Raw genomic sequence first — 15,271 nt, 5'->3', positions numbered from 1 at the left:
GTTGAAGACTGTTGAAAGCAAAAAGGACTGCCCACAGACCAAAAAAGAAACAACAGTTGAAGGCTATGCTGAAAAAGACGCACAAGTGGACAAACGTGCACAAAGATTGAACTGTTGAGAAGCAGAAGAAGATCATATTTTCAGATGAGAGCCATTTCTTTGTGCAAGGAGAGCTAGTACCATGTTTGCCAATCACTGGCTGAAAAGACTTCTCCTGCCCATCTTCAACAAGCTTCTAAACACCCACTGAAAAGATGTTCCGAGGTTGTTTTAAACATAATGGTCCAGGATCACTCGTGCCTATTGACAGTATGATGAAAAGTGACCAATTCATAGAAATATTGGAGAAAAGAGTGGTCCCACAGATCCAGAAACACAAAGAACTGATCTTCCAATAGAATCTCGCTCCATTTCAAAAAAAAAAAAAAAAAAAAAAAAAAAAAAAAAAAAAAAAAAAAAAGTGAGAGTTCCATAAAGAAATAATGTTGTTATTATTCTTGTTGTTGTCGTGTAATAATAATAACATTATTATTATTATTATTATTGTTGTTGTTATTATTACATGACACCTACAAGAGGTGCCTTCCCTCAATGAGTCCAAAGACTCATCGAAGGAGGGCACCTACTTCTACAATTTGGAAAATTAAATTGTGACACCAAGGATAACTTAATACAATCGATTATAAAAATATGGTTTCAAAATAGAGAAATAAGGAAAATGTGTTCTATATTCGTAGTGTCCATGCCTAAGCAAAATAATGAATTTATTAAGAACAGAGAAGCACATATAAATTATTAGGTAAAGTTGGAGTTTCATTTCTCTACTTTTTTTCTTGCGAAATTAAAATTTTCTTTAAAATATGAATGTTCGGATTAATTTGTTTGATAATGTAGATACAGGAAGGCCATGTTTCATGTTTCCCTCTATTTAAAAAGATTCAAATTAATGAGCATTCCAAAATTAAAATCAAAAACATAAATAACAAAACAAACCAAAAGCAGAAATTCAGCATGTCGGCAGCATTTGCGACTGTCTTTCATTTTATATTATACAGTACTGAGTAAAGATTTCAAATAATTTATGATATAGGAAATGATATCAATGATAATATTAATAATAATTAATGACATAGGAAAGGATCTGAGCAGAACTGTTTAGTTGTTTGCCGATGATGCAAAGTTGGGTAGAGAAATAGTTAATACAGATAATGTTAAAATTTTGCAGGATGATTTGGATAGACTGGCAGTCTGGACAAAGGAGAATAGAGATTAGTTTAATGTGGCAAAGTGTAAGGTTATGCATTTAAGGATAAAAAGATTACCAGCTGTATACCACATTGATGAACTATACTCCAGGAAATTGACAAAGCCAGAGATTTTGGAGTGTTAGTGGATAGGGAGTTAAAGTTTAGAGGGCACATAGCAAAAATGGCTACAGTAACTTCAGATTACTTGGTTACTGAAGAATACTTTGACAAGCAGAGACAAGCAGGTTATTATTCCTCTTTATCAAGCCTTCATAAGAACAATCTTAACTACTGCATGCAGATCTGGTCACCAGGGTTTCTTGGTGATGAGGCAGAGAATCCAGAGTCCGAGTGACCAAGATAGTAGCAAGTCTATGGAATGAACCTTATGAAGATTTGTGGGTTACGGAAACTGTTTGATATGTGGAAACGGGGGTGATATGATTGAGATCTACAAATTACTGAAGGGTTTTTACAGGATTAATTCAGAGGAAATTTTTCAGAACAGGTCTAGTGCTGGTGGGAGAAATAGAGACCATCCTTGGAAACTGAGTAAGAGTGTGGTTAGCAAGGTTGTCAGTACTAGGTTTTTTGCTTGGAGAGTGGTGAATGAGTGGAATAGGTTGTTAGAGTCTGTTGTGGATGCCATTGATGGGTGATTGACCGCTGACAAGAGAGCATTCTGTATCGAGGTAACGAGAATCAACAAGAGAGCATTTGGGGAGAAAAGAGAATGCAGGCCGGCATCATGTGCATCCTATGGTCCAAATGTTTCCCAGCAACGATGTCATTTTTCAAGATGATAATGCACTCATACACACAACCAGAACAGTTCAGTCTTAGTTTGAAAAGCACTGAAAAGAATTTCAACATCTACTCTGGCCAGCTCAATCACCTAACTTGAATACTATCTCTCATGCAACGGGCAGATATGCTATTTGACGAATGGTACAATATTCCACTGGAGACTATTAAAGAGTTGCATGAATCCATTCCAAGACCGATGGAAGCTATATTAAAGGAAAATGGTGGTCCTACACCTTATTAATAAAGACATATCACCTATTTCCCAAGTGGTCACATTATTTTGTCTGACCTACATTGGGTGTACCCAGACTCCAATCTAAGTGTAACCTCGATAGATCCAACTGCATGCTGCTCTATGCAGACTCCATCTAGGCATGACCTGGCAAAGTAAACAGTAGCAGAATTATTCAATAGCTATCACGAAGCATCAAGTAGCTGCCTTACAATTAAGTAGTTCCATGTACTATCTAGCAAACCAGCCAGCAAAAACTGCTTTATTGCTGAACCCTCAAATGAAGGAAGTGTTGGCTCTCTAATCATTAATAAAAATGTACAAAGCAAACTTTGCAATTCCATTGCCTGCACCTGTGTGAGGTAGGGGGAGAAGAACAGACCAGAGATCATCCACTCTGGAGAAGAAACATAGCAGCATCCACTACATGCATTCAATAAGCAGGACAGCAGAATTTTGCAAAAGTGATGAAAGACATCTATTATCTAGAGGTCTAGTTGACATTTCTTCCAACAAGGGAAGATATGACTATCAGGTGGCAGTACTTGCTTTGCCAGTATGCTCAAACAAGCTAAAGAAAAGTGGAGCTGACTTGATGGGGAGAAGTTATATATTGCACAAACTTTAAACTCCCATTATGCTGAAAAACAGCCCATGTTTAAATTCTGTGGCTTAAAGTACTCTTAATTCCTAATCTGATCGGATCCTATTTACCAAATATTTTTTGACCATAGTGTTACAAGTGGTGCTAAATGTTGTAACAAATCATATCATACTTAGAGGTGATATTCATGCAAAGAGAATTCCAAATATTTAATTTTTCACCTTATTTTCATAAATTACCTATGGTGTTTAGATCATTGTGAGGAATCAAGAACACATTCATATTCTAAAGTGCTCTTCAATAGTTGAAATTTATTGTAAACTAACCAGAAGGCTTAGGCTAGAAGAGGAGAAGTCAACCATTCATCCATTTTTAAAACAATGGAAGAATAAATGGACCAGTATCATCTTTGGATATCTAAACAAGTATAAAGATATTAAATTATACCAAAATACCACCATCCTTAATAATAAGAGATCAGTAAATAATACCTGAATCAGGATCAACAGCAGCCCCTCCTTTAACAGTCATCTTCATTTTTGAAGGAATGCTCTTTTTGAAATCACTCTTTTTTTTAGAAGCTGAAAAAATAAGCAGTTATATATTGTAAGTTTACCATTAATAAAATTGCCTCAACATAAATGTCTTATGAGTCAATTCTTAGTTGGGTAAAACATTTTTATGCATCACCTGAATGATCCTTCTCAAAATTAGCACAGACCTCTGTGATTGATGGATACCCTTAAATTAGTCAGAAACTAAATAAAATGCTTTATCAAAACAAAAACTTGCAGTCCATTGATACCATTTCTAATTATTAGTTACAAATTAATTAAAGCTGTTATTCTAAAGTAATCAATGAAAAATATTGTTGAAATTAAATATTTTGTATTGCTCTTTACTTCAATCAAAAATACTTATTAGAGATACTACAGCCATTCAGCTTTTTGTTAAATATTGGAAAATAGCACTGTATACACTATTAATGCATCATAAACTGAAACATTGGCAGATCAAACTTTTTTTTTTTTTTAAAGGAAAGTGAAGATATTAAAATGATGGATTGAAAATGCATACTACATTTTTTTTCTTAATATTCACTGATTTATTGTTGGCAAACAATAGGGATTACATATTTCTCTCCAACCATTTCTCGATCTATTATTACAGAAAATAAATAATAAAACATGATGCCTTCATCAGTCTGCAAAGTTCTTATCTCAATGCAACTTTGACATTTGCATTTTAGGTGAGTATTATGAATAAAAAATGCAACTGAAATACACCAACTTCTTTGTACAACCCCCCCCCCCCCCCAAAGTGAATTCCATCCATAAAAGGATGTAAATCTATTATTACACATTTTAACATCATAGGTACAGTGAGGGGTTAGGTAATATGCTTTCTATAATGTAGAGACCGAGCACGATACTTCAAACAACTTCAGGTACTCAGCAAACAGGATGGTGGTCACATATTTCAGTGATGAAATATATTTATCGTCAATCATCACAGAAACCCCACATTCTGTAATTTGGAGAGTGGGGCACTATCCATTTGGCCAACTCAAATATAATGAATATTTGAACCAAATAAAGACTGAATACATCATTTAAATCAGCTGTACTTTTTTGTCACATTGGTATGATGCAAGATTCACAAAAAACCTCTTTTGCTTTTTTTAATAGGTTCTTTATTATCAAAGTAAATAGCAATCCTAAGTCATTAATGATGTCATTAACTGAACAACCAGAAAGATCAAGTTTTCAAGTAACTCTTGAAAACCAGAGCTAACTTGGTCATTGGGACTGTAAAAAACAGCTCACAGAGATGTTAGCAGTTATTTTGAAGTGTCTATCTTGTTTTTAAACAAAGCAAATCAATTCAGTAGCCACATAACAGAAAAACAAAGACTATATTAATAATACAAATCCTTAAAGATTGTAAATGATGAATATGTGAAGAGTTATTTTTAAAATGCAAGATAAATCACTTCTAAGTCAAAATTTGAGGCTAAGTAGTGGATGGCACCTGTGTAATCACACTGGTCCCATTTAATGGTGCAAACTACAATACTATAACAGAGGGACAGCTGCCAGTCTGGGACACCAAGGTGGTACCTCTAAGCACAGAGGGGAAGGAATGGGAAACAAAGACCAAATTTGACTAGGCTGAGGAACAATGACATCAACAAGAATGATGACAATCCCAGCCCACAAAACCACTAATCAGATCATCATAAAATAACTCTCAGAAAGACCTTCAAGATAGGAACATGGAACATCAGAGGAGTCCTGCAACCTGGGAAACTAGACATAATAGAATGAAATGGAAGACAAGATACTAATCTTAGGGTTGGCTGAAACTCACTGGAAAGAACATGGTCATTTTACAACATATAAGGGAAACAAGGTGTTTTTCTCTGGTCCAGACCATAACAGTGAAAAGGGAGTTGCCATCATTGTTAATAAAAACATAAGTAAAGCAGTAAAAAGGATACAACCCAGTCAGTGACAGAATCATAACAGTAAGATTAAACACCAACCCAATTCCAACAATGCTGATACAAGCTTATGCACCCACATCAAATGCAGAAGATGAAGTAAGTGAGGAATTACAAAGACCTAAATGAAACTATAGATACAATACCAAGAAACTAATTGATTAGTTCTAGGAGACTTCAATGCTAAGGTGGGATTCAATGCACATGATGATCACTTAAACGGAATCATTGGAAAATATGGAGCAGGAATTAGAAATGAATGAGGCAAAAAACTATTGGAGTTCTGCATTGAAAGGGAATTAGCAATCACTAACACTATGCACAAACAGAAGAGGAGATTATACACATGGGTAGCACCTGGTAATCGATGTAAGAATCGAATTGACTACATTTTAATTGACAGATGATGGAGGACACTAATCAATAATACCAAAACACTGCCAGGTGCAGACTGTGGATCAGACCATCAATTATTAATTTCTAATTTAAAGATCCATCTGAAAGCAAACAAGAACAGCAACAACAAAAGATATGACTTTTCACAAATGGACAAATTTATAATGGACATTGAATCAGAGCTCAAGAAACAAAAAAGCACAGAAACAAAGCATTGAATCATACTGGACACCCCTAAAACAAACCATTGCAAAATCTGCAGCCAAAAACATCACAATAAAAAAGAACAGCAGTCCATGGATTACAAAAGAAACCCTAGAACTGGTTGAAAAAAGGAAACAAATTAAAACAACAGACTGGCAAAACCCAAATTACCCGAACCTGAATAAAGCTATTAGAAATCTTGTCAAAAAGATAAAAACAGCTATATCCAAAACATCTGTAAAGAAATAGAAAGACATGGCAACTATAATGAAACAACAGATTTATTTAAGAAGGTTAAGGATATAACCAAAACTTAATATAATTGCAGAGGAAAACGGCAAAATCTAAAATGACACTAATGACATAGCCAGAAGACGGAAAGAGTATTGTGCCAAGCTTTACAAGGACCCAGCTTTTCAACAACAAGAAGGGCTATGGAAAACATGGAAATGGAACCAATGATCCTCAAAAGTGAAGTAGCTCAAAAAATTAAGGAAAAACAAAGTCCCGGGTCCTGATTCAATACCAGCTGAAATGCTGAAAAACCTTGGAGAGAATGCAGTCATCTGGATACATAATTTATGCAACGAAATCTTGGAGACTGGAAGATGGCCGAATGACTGGACTAGTTCCACTATTATCCCAATCTCCAAAAAAGGCAATCACAACAACTGTGAAAACTACCACACCATTGACCTTATCTCACATACAAGCAAGATTTTACTACACATTATTAAGAAGAGATTACAAATTTTTATAGATATAGACCATCAGATCTCAGAAGAACAAGCAGGATGCAGAAAAGGTCGAGGGACTAGAGATCGTATATCTAACATCAGACAAATAACCGAAAAAGCAAGGGAATTCAACTTAAGCCTTAATCTATGCTTTATAGATTACTCCAAGGCCTTTAACTGCATGAGGTGGGATATCATGCAAGAATCAGGAATACCTAACCACCTAATAACCCTCATAAAGAACTTATATCAAGGAAATTAAGCAACAATAAGAACTGCAAACTCATTGTCCCCCCTGCATCCCAATTTGAAAAAGGATCAAGACGGGGATGCATACTCTCACCTTTAATATTCAACCTTTACAGCAAAACCATAATGAAAAGATCTCTAGAAAAGTGGAATGGAGGCATTAAATTAGGTGGCCTAACAATCACTAATCTATGACATGCAGATGACACAATGATAATAGTAACAAGCGAACAGGAATTAAAATCCATCCTAAATCAACTAGAATGGGAAAGCTTAAGCCACAGTTTACAAATGAATTAAGATAAAACCTAAATAATGATTTTAAACAACGCAGAAGATATATATATATATATATATATATATATATAGAAGGAATTGAATCAACCATTTCAACTACCTTGGAGTGATAATAACAAAAAAAAAAAAAAAAAGGATGCAAAAAAGAGATAAGAAGAATAGCACTAGCTAAGAAAGCGATGACTGATTTAACTAAGATCTGGAAAGACAGGCACATCTCCAAAAACACGAAAATTAGGCTTGCAGAAACCTTAGTTTTTTTTCTATCTTTCTCTATGCTTCTGAGTCTTGGACAATGACAAAAGCTGACAGAAGAAGAATTGAGGCGTTCGAACTCTGGTGCTGGAGAAGACTGTTAAGAATGTCTTGGACAGAAAAGTAAACAAACAAAAGTATCCTAGAAGAACTGAATATCCACACAAGACTAATAAACAATTGAAAAGAAAATACTGCAATATTTTGGGTATGTAGAAGAGAAGGCAACTGCCTGGATAAAATAATCATTCAGGGTAAACAGTGTGGGAAAAGAAAAAGAGGAAAACCTCCCAACAGGTGGATTGACCAAATATCAAGAATCACTGGACTTAAACTAGAACAAGGAATAAGAGAAGCACAGGGGAGAAAGAAATGGTGAAGCATCATCAGGAAGGTCACGAGTCCTTAGACATGAGGAGATCAGAGAGAGAGAGAGAGAGAGAGAGAGAGAGAGAGTGTGTGTGTGTGTGTGTGTGTGTGTGTGTGTGTGTGTGTGTGTGTGGATGACATCGTGTAATCACACTTGTCTCATTTAATGGTGCAAACTCAATACTTTGTATGTTGTCACTTGGATAAGAAAGCATTTATTCTTTCTTTCCTTAATTTTGGAACATTTAGTAATTTGTGTTGTAACAACAGAAATCAACCCTAGTATACTAATAAGATGTACCAAAACACCATTAATAAACATTTATTAAAATTACTTTTGAAAAGGTATAATTAAAATCATATAGATTTTTAATTCTGAATATTATTTTAACAAAAGTGCATGTTTTAAAACAAAATCACTTCATTTTATTTTCACATTCCACCCACATTTTTGTTCCATATCTGACAATACCACACTTGATGCAATAATACAAGATTTCCTACTAGATATTATTAAGGTTTGATTTTTATTTAACAGTAGATATATAAGTTGTCAAAATAAAGTATAAAACCATCTGAGGAAATACAATGGAAGTCATCTTGCACCACAACAGATTATTTCTGTTGTGGTGCAACAGAAAAACAGTAGTAGAGGTATTCAGAGAATTCTGAATACCTCTACTGCAACATTCATTGTTGAATATTCAACATAAAAATTAGTTGCAATCTAACTCATCAACCAAATGCAATTTCCAGTTTTCTGCAGATGTTCGAAATGCTTTCAAATCTCGGACAGATGTTCAAAATATATGCTCTTTGAACATCTGTCCGAGACATTGGAACAAGTCTCTCCAACATAAACTGTGATTCATGTAACAACCTGACAACTTCACTGATGACTTGACTGGTTGTCCATACTACACACATAAGCTATTTCTTTATTGCATTGAACATCTGCCCATAACACTGGGAACTATAATGACAGGAAAGACAGCAAACGTCAACATCTGTGGGGCAAAGAGGAAGAAACACTTGCAGTCTTTAATCCTGTCAAGAGGCAAAAATTTTATTGACAGCTCTCATCTTATGACATTTATATCAGTTATCTATTTATTTTTATTTGGAGGGATTATTCTCATTGAGAAATTTGCTAGGTTGTTCATTTATATGAAATATTATTAGGAAGGCTTGTGTACCAGATGTTCTGTTGGTCTTTGAGAACAAAATATGCTTTGCCCAGAGCCTTGATCACAGGCTATCCTGTGATTACTTAGAATTCTTGCATGAGATAATCTATTGTTGCATAGATTATCTCATGCAAGTCTGTCTCCCTAGTTTCTTGGAAGAGAAAAACCCTACCATGAATATACTGAGCTGGCAACTCCATTTGAAATAGCCCCCCATAAAAGTTCCTTGTGTCCTATAAAGATTTCAAACCAACTATTCCAATGAGTTCAGTTCACAACAGAAAAATACAGGATAAATTTCAGCACTTTTCTTTCCCATTCAATCAGCCAATGTGGTCAGCAAACCATTTCCTAGGTTTCTTTTCTTTGTATAATATTTTCATTTTTAATGCTATCAATCACAACTGATTTGAGATGTTCTCATTGTGCTGCAATTATCCAAACTAATCAGTAAGACAGCCTATGATGGCATTTTGAAAAAGGATGGGTCGAACTCTAAACCACAACCCATTTCCAGTTTCTATTTTCACTCCCTGTACAAAATTCCAGTCATTTTTCTCAAACACAAGTATAGAGTATTCACGTAAAATGGGAAAACTATATATTTGCAACCCTGCGTGCACCTACGAGGATTGAGCCCACATAACTTTCTCCTGGTTATCTCCACATTGCCTATATGGAATAAAGAGAGCTGATTATGGCTTCTGACTAAATATCCAACCTCACCTTTCCATTTAGCACCATCTTATTATTAGATATTCATTCAGATAAGATTGAGCATGGATGGGCTGACAACTTGGTACTCAAAAGTTGAAGCTATTCTGTACTGGCTAAAATCATACATAGATGTGTGATGCACATAATCTAATGTCATGCTGGCTGGGATCACTCACTTGGTTAAAGAAGTCCTATCCCCAGTGTTTTCATCAGTGAACCAGGAACCTCAACAGGATAGGGAAAAATGCAGCATCAACAAAAGAAACATTCAGCTATTTCAACCTCTTTAATTACTGTAACTGTTAACACAAATATAAATGAACATTACTAGTAATCGATATACATCATGAAAATTATGGAAATAACTACCGTGTCAGAGTAAAACTTTAGTTTAATATAAAAACTACTAGCCAAAATAAACACTTGACGTTTCAACCTTCACATTAAGGTCATCATCTGAAGTATACACATATACAAAGAAACAAGCTGCACTACAATCTACATGGCATGCTAAAGTTATTGACGAACTGTTACAACTATTGGCATGACCTCTGGTGGGAAAGAAAAAAACTTACTACATCAAAGCTAGAGTCCTATTATTATTATTGTTATCTATCAGGTTACAAAATTAAATTAAGCTGGAGAGTAACATGTCTACAAAAAGGAAAAAATTAATAAATAATAAATAAAAATAAAAGCTTACTTATATAAGTATACATATAAATTACAACCAACTGGTATGGATAGTGGCCAATAAAAGCTGAAAAATTGTTTAGAGACCTAAAGTCAGGATTTGCTGAAAACTAAGTGGGCTGAATGTGTGCCATCCAAATTCTTGGGATTTTTATGCCACCATTATTGTTAAGATTAGGGTGGTTAATCAAAATTTCACAGGCTTCTTTGAATTTCCGTTCACACCAGGTTTTTGTATGATGTAAAGAATGAACAAGTAATTTTCCAATCAATTTGGCGTAGTGTGTTAAGAGCATGATCTGAGAGTCCAGCATCACCGAAATTGTTAAATTTAATGTGTCGTTTGTGCTCTTTTTTTACGAATAAGGATTATACGTCCAGTTTCTCCAATATAAGTTAAGTTACAGTTACAATAGATGCGATAAACTCCAGGATGTACCAATGGGAGGAGAGGATTCTTAGAGGAGTTGAATATGTTTTTTAATTTTAAGGGTGGTTTAAAAGTGGCATTAAGATTAAAATGGTATAGGATTCTATTAATTTTTTCTGATAACCCTTTAATGTATGGGATAGCTATAGTTTTATTGTAATCTATATTAGTTTTTGATGAAGTTTTATGAAGAACTTTATTAATAGTTCTTTATAAATAGCCATTATTTATAAATGTATTGCTAATAATTTTTAATTCTTGTTTAAGAGCTTGTTCATTAGAGCAGATTGTTATAGCTCTATTTTTGAAGGTGTTAATGACTCCAAATTTTTGTAAAAGGTTGTGATATGAGTTAGCATTTATATATTAGCTGGTATGTGTAGGTTTGAAGTAAACAGTGAAGGATAGACAGCCTGAGGGAAGACGTGTGACTAGTGTATCCAGGAAAGGGAGTGAGTTCTGATTTTCAATTTTAATAGTAAATTGTGTGTGCTCATGTTGTTTGTTCAGGTGGCTAAGGAATGTCTTTCAAGTTTGACAACAGTGTGGCCAGATAACGAAAACATCATCAACATATCTAAGCCAAACTGTAGGTTTTATAGTAAAAGGAATCAAGAGCACATTTCTCAAAAGCTTCCATATAAAAGTTAGCAATTGGGGGGGAGGGGGTAGATGTGAGCCCATGGCCATACCTTCTTTTTCTAGGTAAAATTTATTTTGCCACACGAAGCAACCAGAACATAGTATGTGGATAACTCTAAGCAATTCAACTTTTATTGGCCATACCAGTTGGTTGTAATTTATATGTATACTTATATAAGTATTCTTTTATTGTTATTTATTAATTTTTTTCCTTTTTGTAAACATGTTGCTCTCCAGCTTAATTTAATTTGGTAACCTAATAGGTAACAATAATAATATTAGGACTGTAGCTTTGATGTAGTAAGGTTTTTTTTCCCCTTTCCCACAAGAAATCAGGCCAATAGTTAGCTGCATTACAGTCTACATGGCATGCTAAAGTTACTGACCAACCACGGTTGGTCAGTAACTTTAGCATGCCATGTAGACTGTAATGCAGCTTGTTTCTTTGCACATATGTGTACACTTCAGATGACGACCTTAATGCGAAGGTCAAAACATTGTGTTTACTTTGGTTTATATTAAACTAAAGTTTTATTCTAACATGGCAGTTGTTTCCATAATTTTCATGATGTATTGATCACTGTGTAAGCATGAAGGAAAGGATAGTAATGCATGTTTTGAAAAAATGCTAGATTTTGTCTAAAATCATCAAGAGAACATCTGCCAAAGTAAACACAATGTCAAAACATTGTGTTTACTTTGGTTTATATTAAACTAAAGTTTTATTCTAACATGGCAGTTGTTTCCATAATTTTCATGATGTATTGATCACTGTGTAAGCATGAAGGAAAGGATAGTAATGCATGTTTTGAAAAAATGCTAGATTTTGTCTAAAATCATCAAGAGAACATCTGCATTTCATTTGTACTGACTTTATGCAAAGATCCTTTCTCTTCTTCCTAGGTGTCTACAGTATCCCCTGTCAATGTTGGATCCAGAATTTTTTTTTTTTGCAATCAAGACAGATTGCTTTGGTAAGAAAGGAGAACATAAAGTATATTCAGTATGGGCAACCTGAAATCAGAATAGTACAACATGCCTTGGAAAAAGACCATTATATCAAGTGGAAGAAAGCCAAGCTATTACACAGATCCTGTTCTACAGAATCCAGTGAAGTGCAATAGAGCCGATAGTGTAATTCTACACAGATTTTGGTGCATTACTAAATCCTGCTGTCGGTAGCAATCTCAGACAGCCACTGTCATAAGTGGCTGTCCTTGTTCTCTATGCCATTCTCAGTATTTGCTAAGTGGGTGTCTTCAAAGTGCTTTTGATAATGATAGCTTGAGCCAAGCTTGTGAAATGTCAGCATGCAAATATTTAATTTAGTTAGTAAATTATTTATTTTCATTCCAGAAACTTCAACATGAATCATCAAAATAGCTATGGAAATTGAAAAATTTACAGTTGATCCCCAACAGATGGATAAGCTATTCTTACTAATCTACTTATATAACAGACATGAAGCATAATGATACATGCCATGTACCTCAATAAAAGAGTGCAAGGAGAACAACAGATCTTGATTTTAGACATTTAGTAAAATGAAGAATTTTAATTAATTTCTTAACAATAAGTTAGAGTTAAACTATCTCCATTTAACCAAGATTAAGAGAGTTCAAAGAAAAACAAAACTGCATACCTTTTAATACTTGTTTCGAAAGATTTTGAATTTTGCTTTGAAACTGAAACAAAAATTTCAAAACATTACTGAACAATACACAGTAGGTTATACTATAAAATCTAGCATCTTTGATACCAAACTTTGGTACAAATTTAAATATTTACAAGTACTCCTTCCCTCCACCAATATCAGTGAAATATAACAAGTTTCGTTAATTATCTAGCAGCTTTATCAGTGTTACTGGTAAAGGAAAAAAAAGTCAAACAAAAAAAAAAAAGCAATGACTGCTACACAATTATACATTAAATACTAACAATACAAACAATGGAAAATTTAAGTCTCTTGGTATCAGTTTTCTCACATCATGCTTTCTAGTCATTGTTTAAATAACTGAGGCTCATGAATACTGCAAGATATGATAAGTGACTTATACATTGTCAAAATCACTGGGCTCTGATTCATATTAACACCACTACCGGCCGAGGTGGATAAATAGTGACACAGAATTGCACTTCTTATCCATGTTGTTCAATAGGTGTTACAGAATCATTACCAGATTTAGCTGGACGTCTATAGACGTCCTGGGCGGTTGGGGGGTTAAGGGGCTCACAGGATCAAATAACTTTGAAGGATGAAGAAAAGTGAAAGATATGGTGTCTATATAATTCTGCTGATCATGGTAGCTGACTTCATCAACCCCCCTGGATCCATAATGAACACAGAGCCATGTTTAACCAGAAAACATTCCCACAGGCATATCTAATTTTATCCATATAATGCATGTGTAATTTAAACTGATACTGAATATAAATTGGATGTTGGCCAGGCAATTTAAGTGATAAATTGCCTGCCCAACCTCATTTGTTCACTTAGTGGATACCAAGTAGTTGGGTACAATTCAAGAACGTGAGGAGTAACCAGTAGAAGAAGCTTCAGATGGGTCTCTGTATTACTTATAAGGTCCAGCTATCTAGCAATGACTAATAAGCAATTTCTGATGAGATTAAATTGATGTTATATACTGTACATATATAGAACATTAGCAGATCCGAAGAGTTGAAACAGTTTAGAATGTTTGAGAAATACTATGGAAATATTTCCATAGTATTTCATGAGTGGTGTTGGCATGAGGCGACAGAGGCAGATAAAATAATTGCTTTACTGAGTGATAACTTTGCAAAGTTATATCAACCAAATGAGTTTAATGCTGTGACAGAGGTAAATGACTTGCAGGTTCATAGGATATTGCAGAATCTCAATATAAACACAGCTGTGGGATAAGATGGGATATCATCACACATTTTGCAATAATATACAAAGGAACAGGCAATGCATCTGAATAGGCTTTTTATGTCTCACTTCTGGTAGAGTGCCAGGGGATTAGAAAGTGGCTAAAATAATTCCTTTGCATAAGAGAGGTTCTAAGACTGCAATAGCAAATTATAGACCAATCAGAATCTCAGGAGTGGTTGTATAATTACTGAAAACATTGGTCAAAAAGAGAATTCAAGAATGAGTGGATAATGATATCATACTCCACGAGGGATGCTAATTTTAATTTGATTTGTTGTGAATTTGTTTTTGTAATCTTTAAAGCATTTTTCCTGCATCGTTTACCTTTTGTAGATGACATTATCATTCTAGCAAAAAATAAAGAAGCTTAGGATTTGTAAATTACCATAACAAAGAATGTGGGAAAAATGCTTTAAAGATTATTAAAACAAATTCACAACAAATCAAATTAAAATTAGCAGACAATAATAATGAAATTGTGGAACACTATACTTCTCTTAACTCTGCCATAGGTGGAGCATATGCCGGTCCTAAGCTCGGTTTAAAGAGGAAGGTTGAGCAATGGGCTAATCACCAATCCTCAAAAAAACCCATGATTACAGAAACCATGAGTGAAGTAAGAAATCCCTTGGGGCAGAGTGCTATGACCTGTGGTCTCCCAATAAACGAATATATATGTTGGCTCCTCTCATCATAGAGAGGAGCCAACATCTATGATGCAGGTGGAGCAAAGCCTTATGGAACCTCACTTGCAGATGAAGTCAATCACTCACCCTAAAATTAAA

At 34.5% G+C, this 15,271-nt stretch overlaps 1 protein-coding gene across 3 annotated transcripts in view; it reads right to left on the bottom strand.

The window, feature by feature from the left end:
- Parp1 (Poly-(ADP-ribose) polymerase) overlaps positions 1 to 15,271 on the bottom strand; it is a 583,272-nt gene that overhangs the window by 245,736 nt on the left and 322,265 nt on the right. For all 3 annotated transcript variants that reach the window (XM_090399735.1, XM_090399736.1, XM_090399737.1), the window contains exons 13-14: positions 13,212 to 13,254; positions 3,382 to 3,471 (exon numbers count right to left, since the gene is read on the bottom strand). In XM_090399735.1, coding sequence (XP_090255861.1) covers positions 3,382 to 3,471; positions 13,212 to 13,254 — 133 coding nt within the window. The remainder of the gene's footprint in view (positions 1 to 3,381; positions 3,472 to 13,211; positions 13,255 to 15,271) is intronic.

This window comes from Typopeltis vanoorti, chromosome 10 (assembly GCF_054136105.1).
Source record: "Typopeltis vanoorti isolate ZY-2024b chromosome 10, IOZ_Tvanoo_1.0, whole genome shotgun sequence".
Taxonomy (NCBI): Eukaryota; Metazoa; Arthropoda; class Arachnida; order Uropygi; family Thelyphonidae; genus Typopeltis; species Typopeltis vanoorti.
This window is presented reverse-complemented; position numbering and strand designations above follow the sequence as displayed.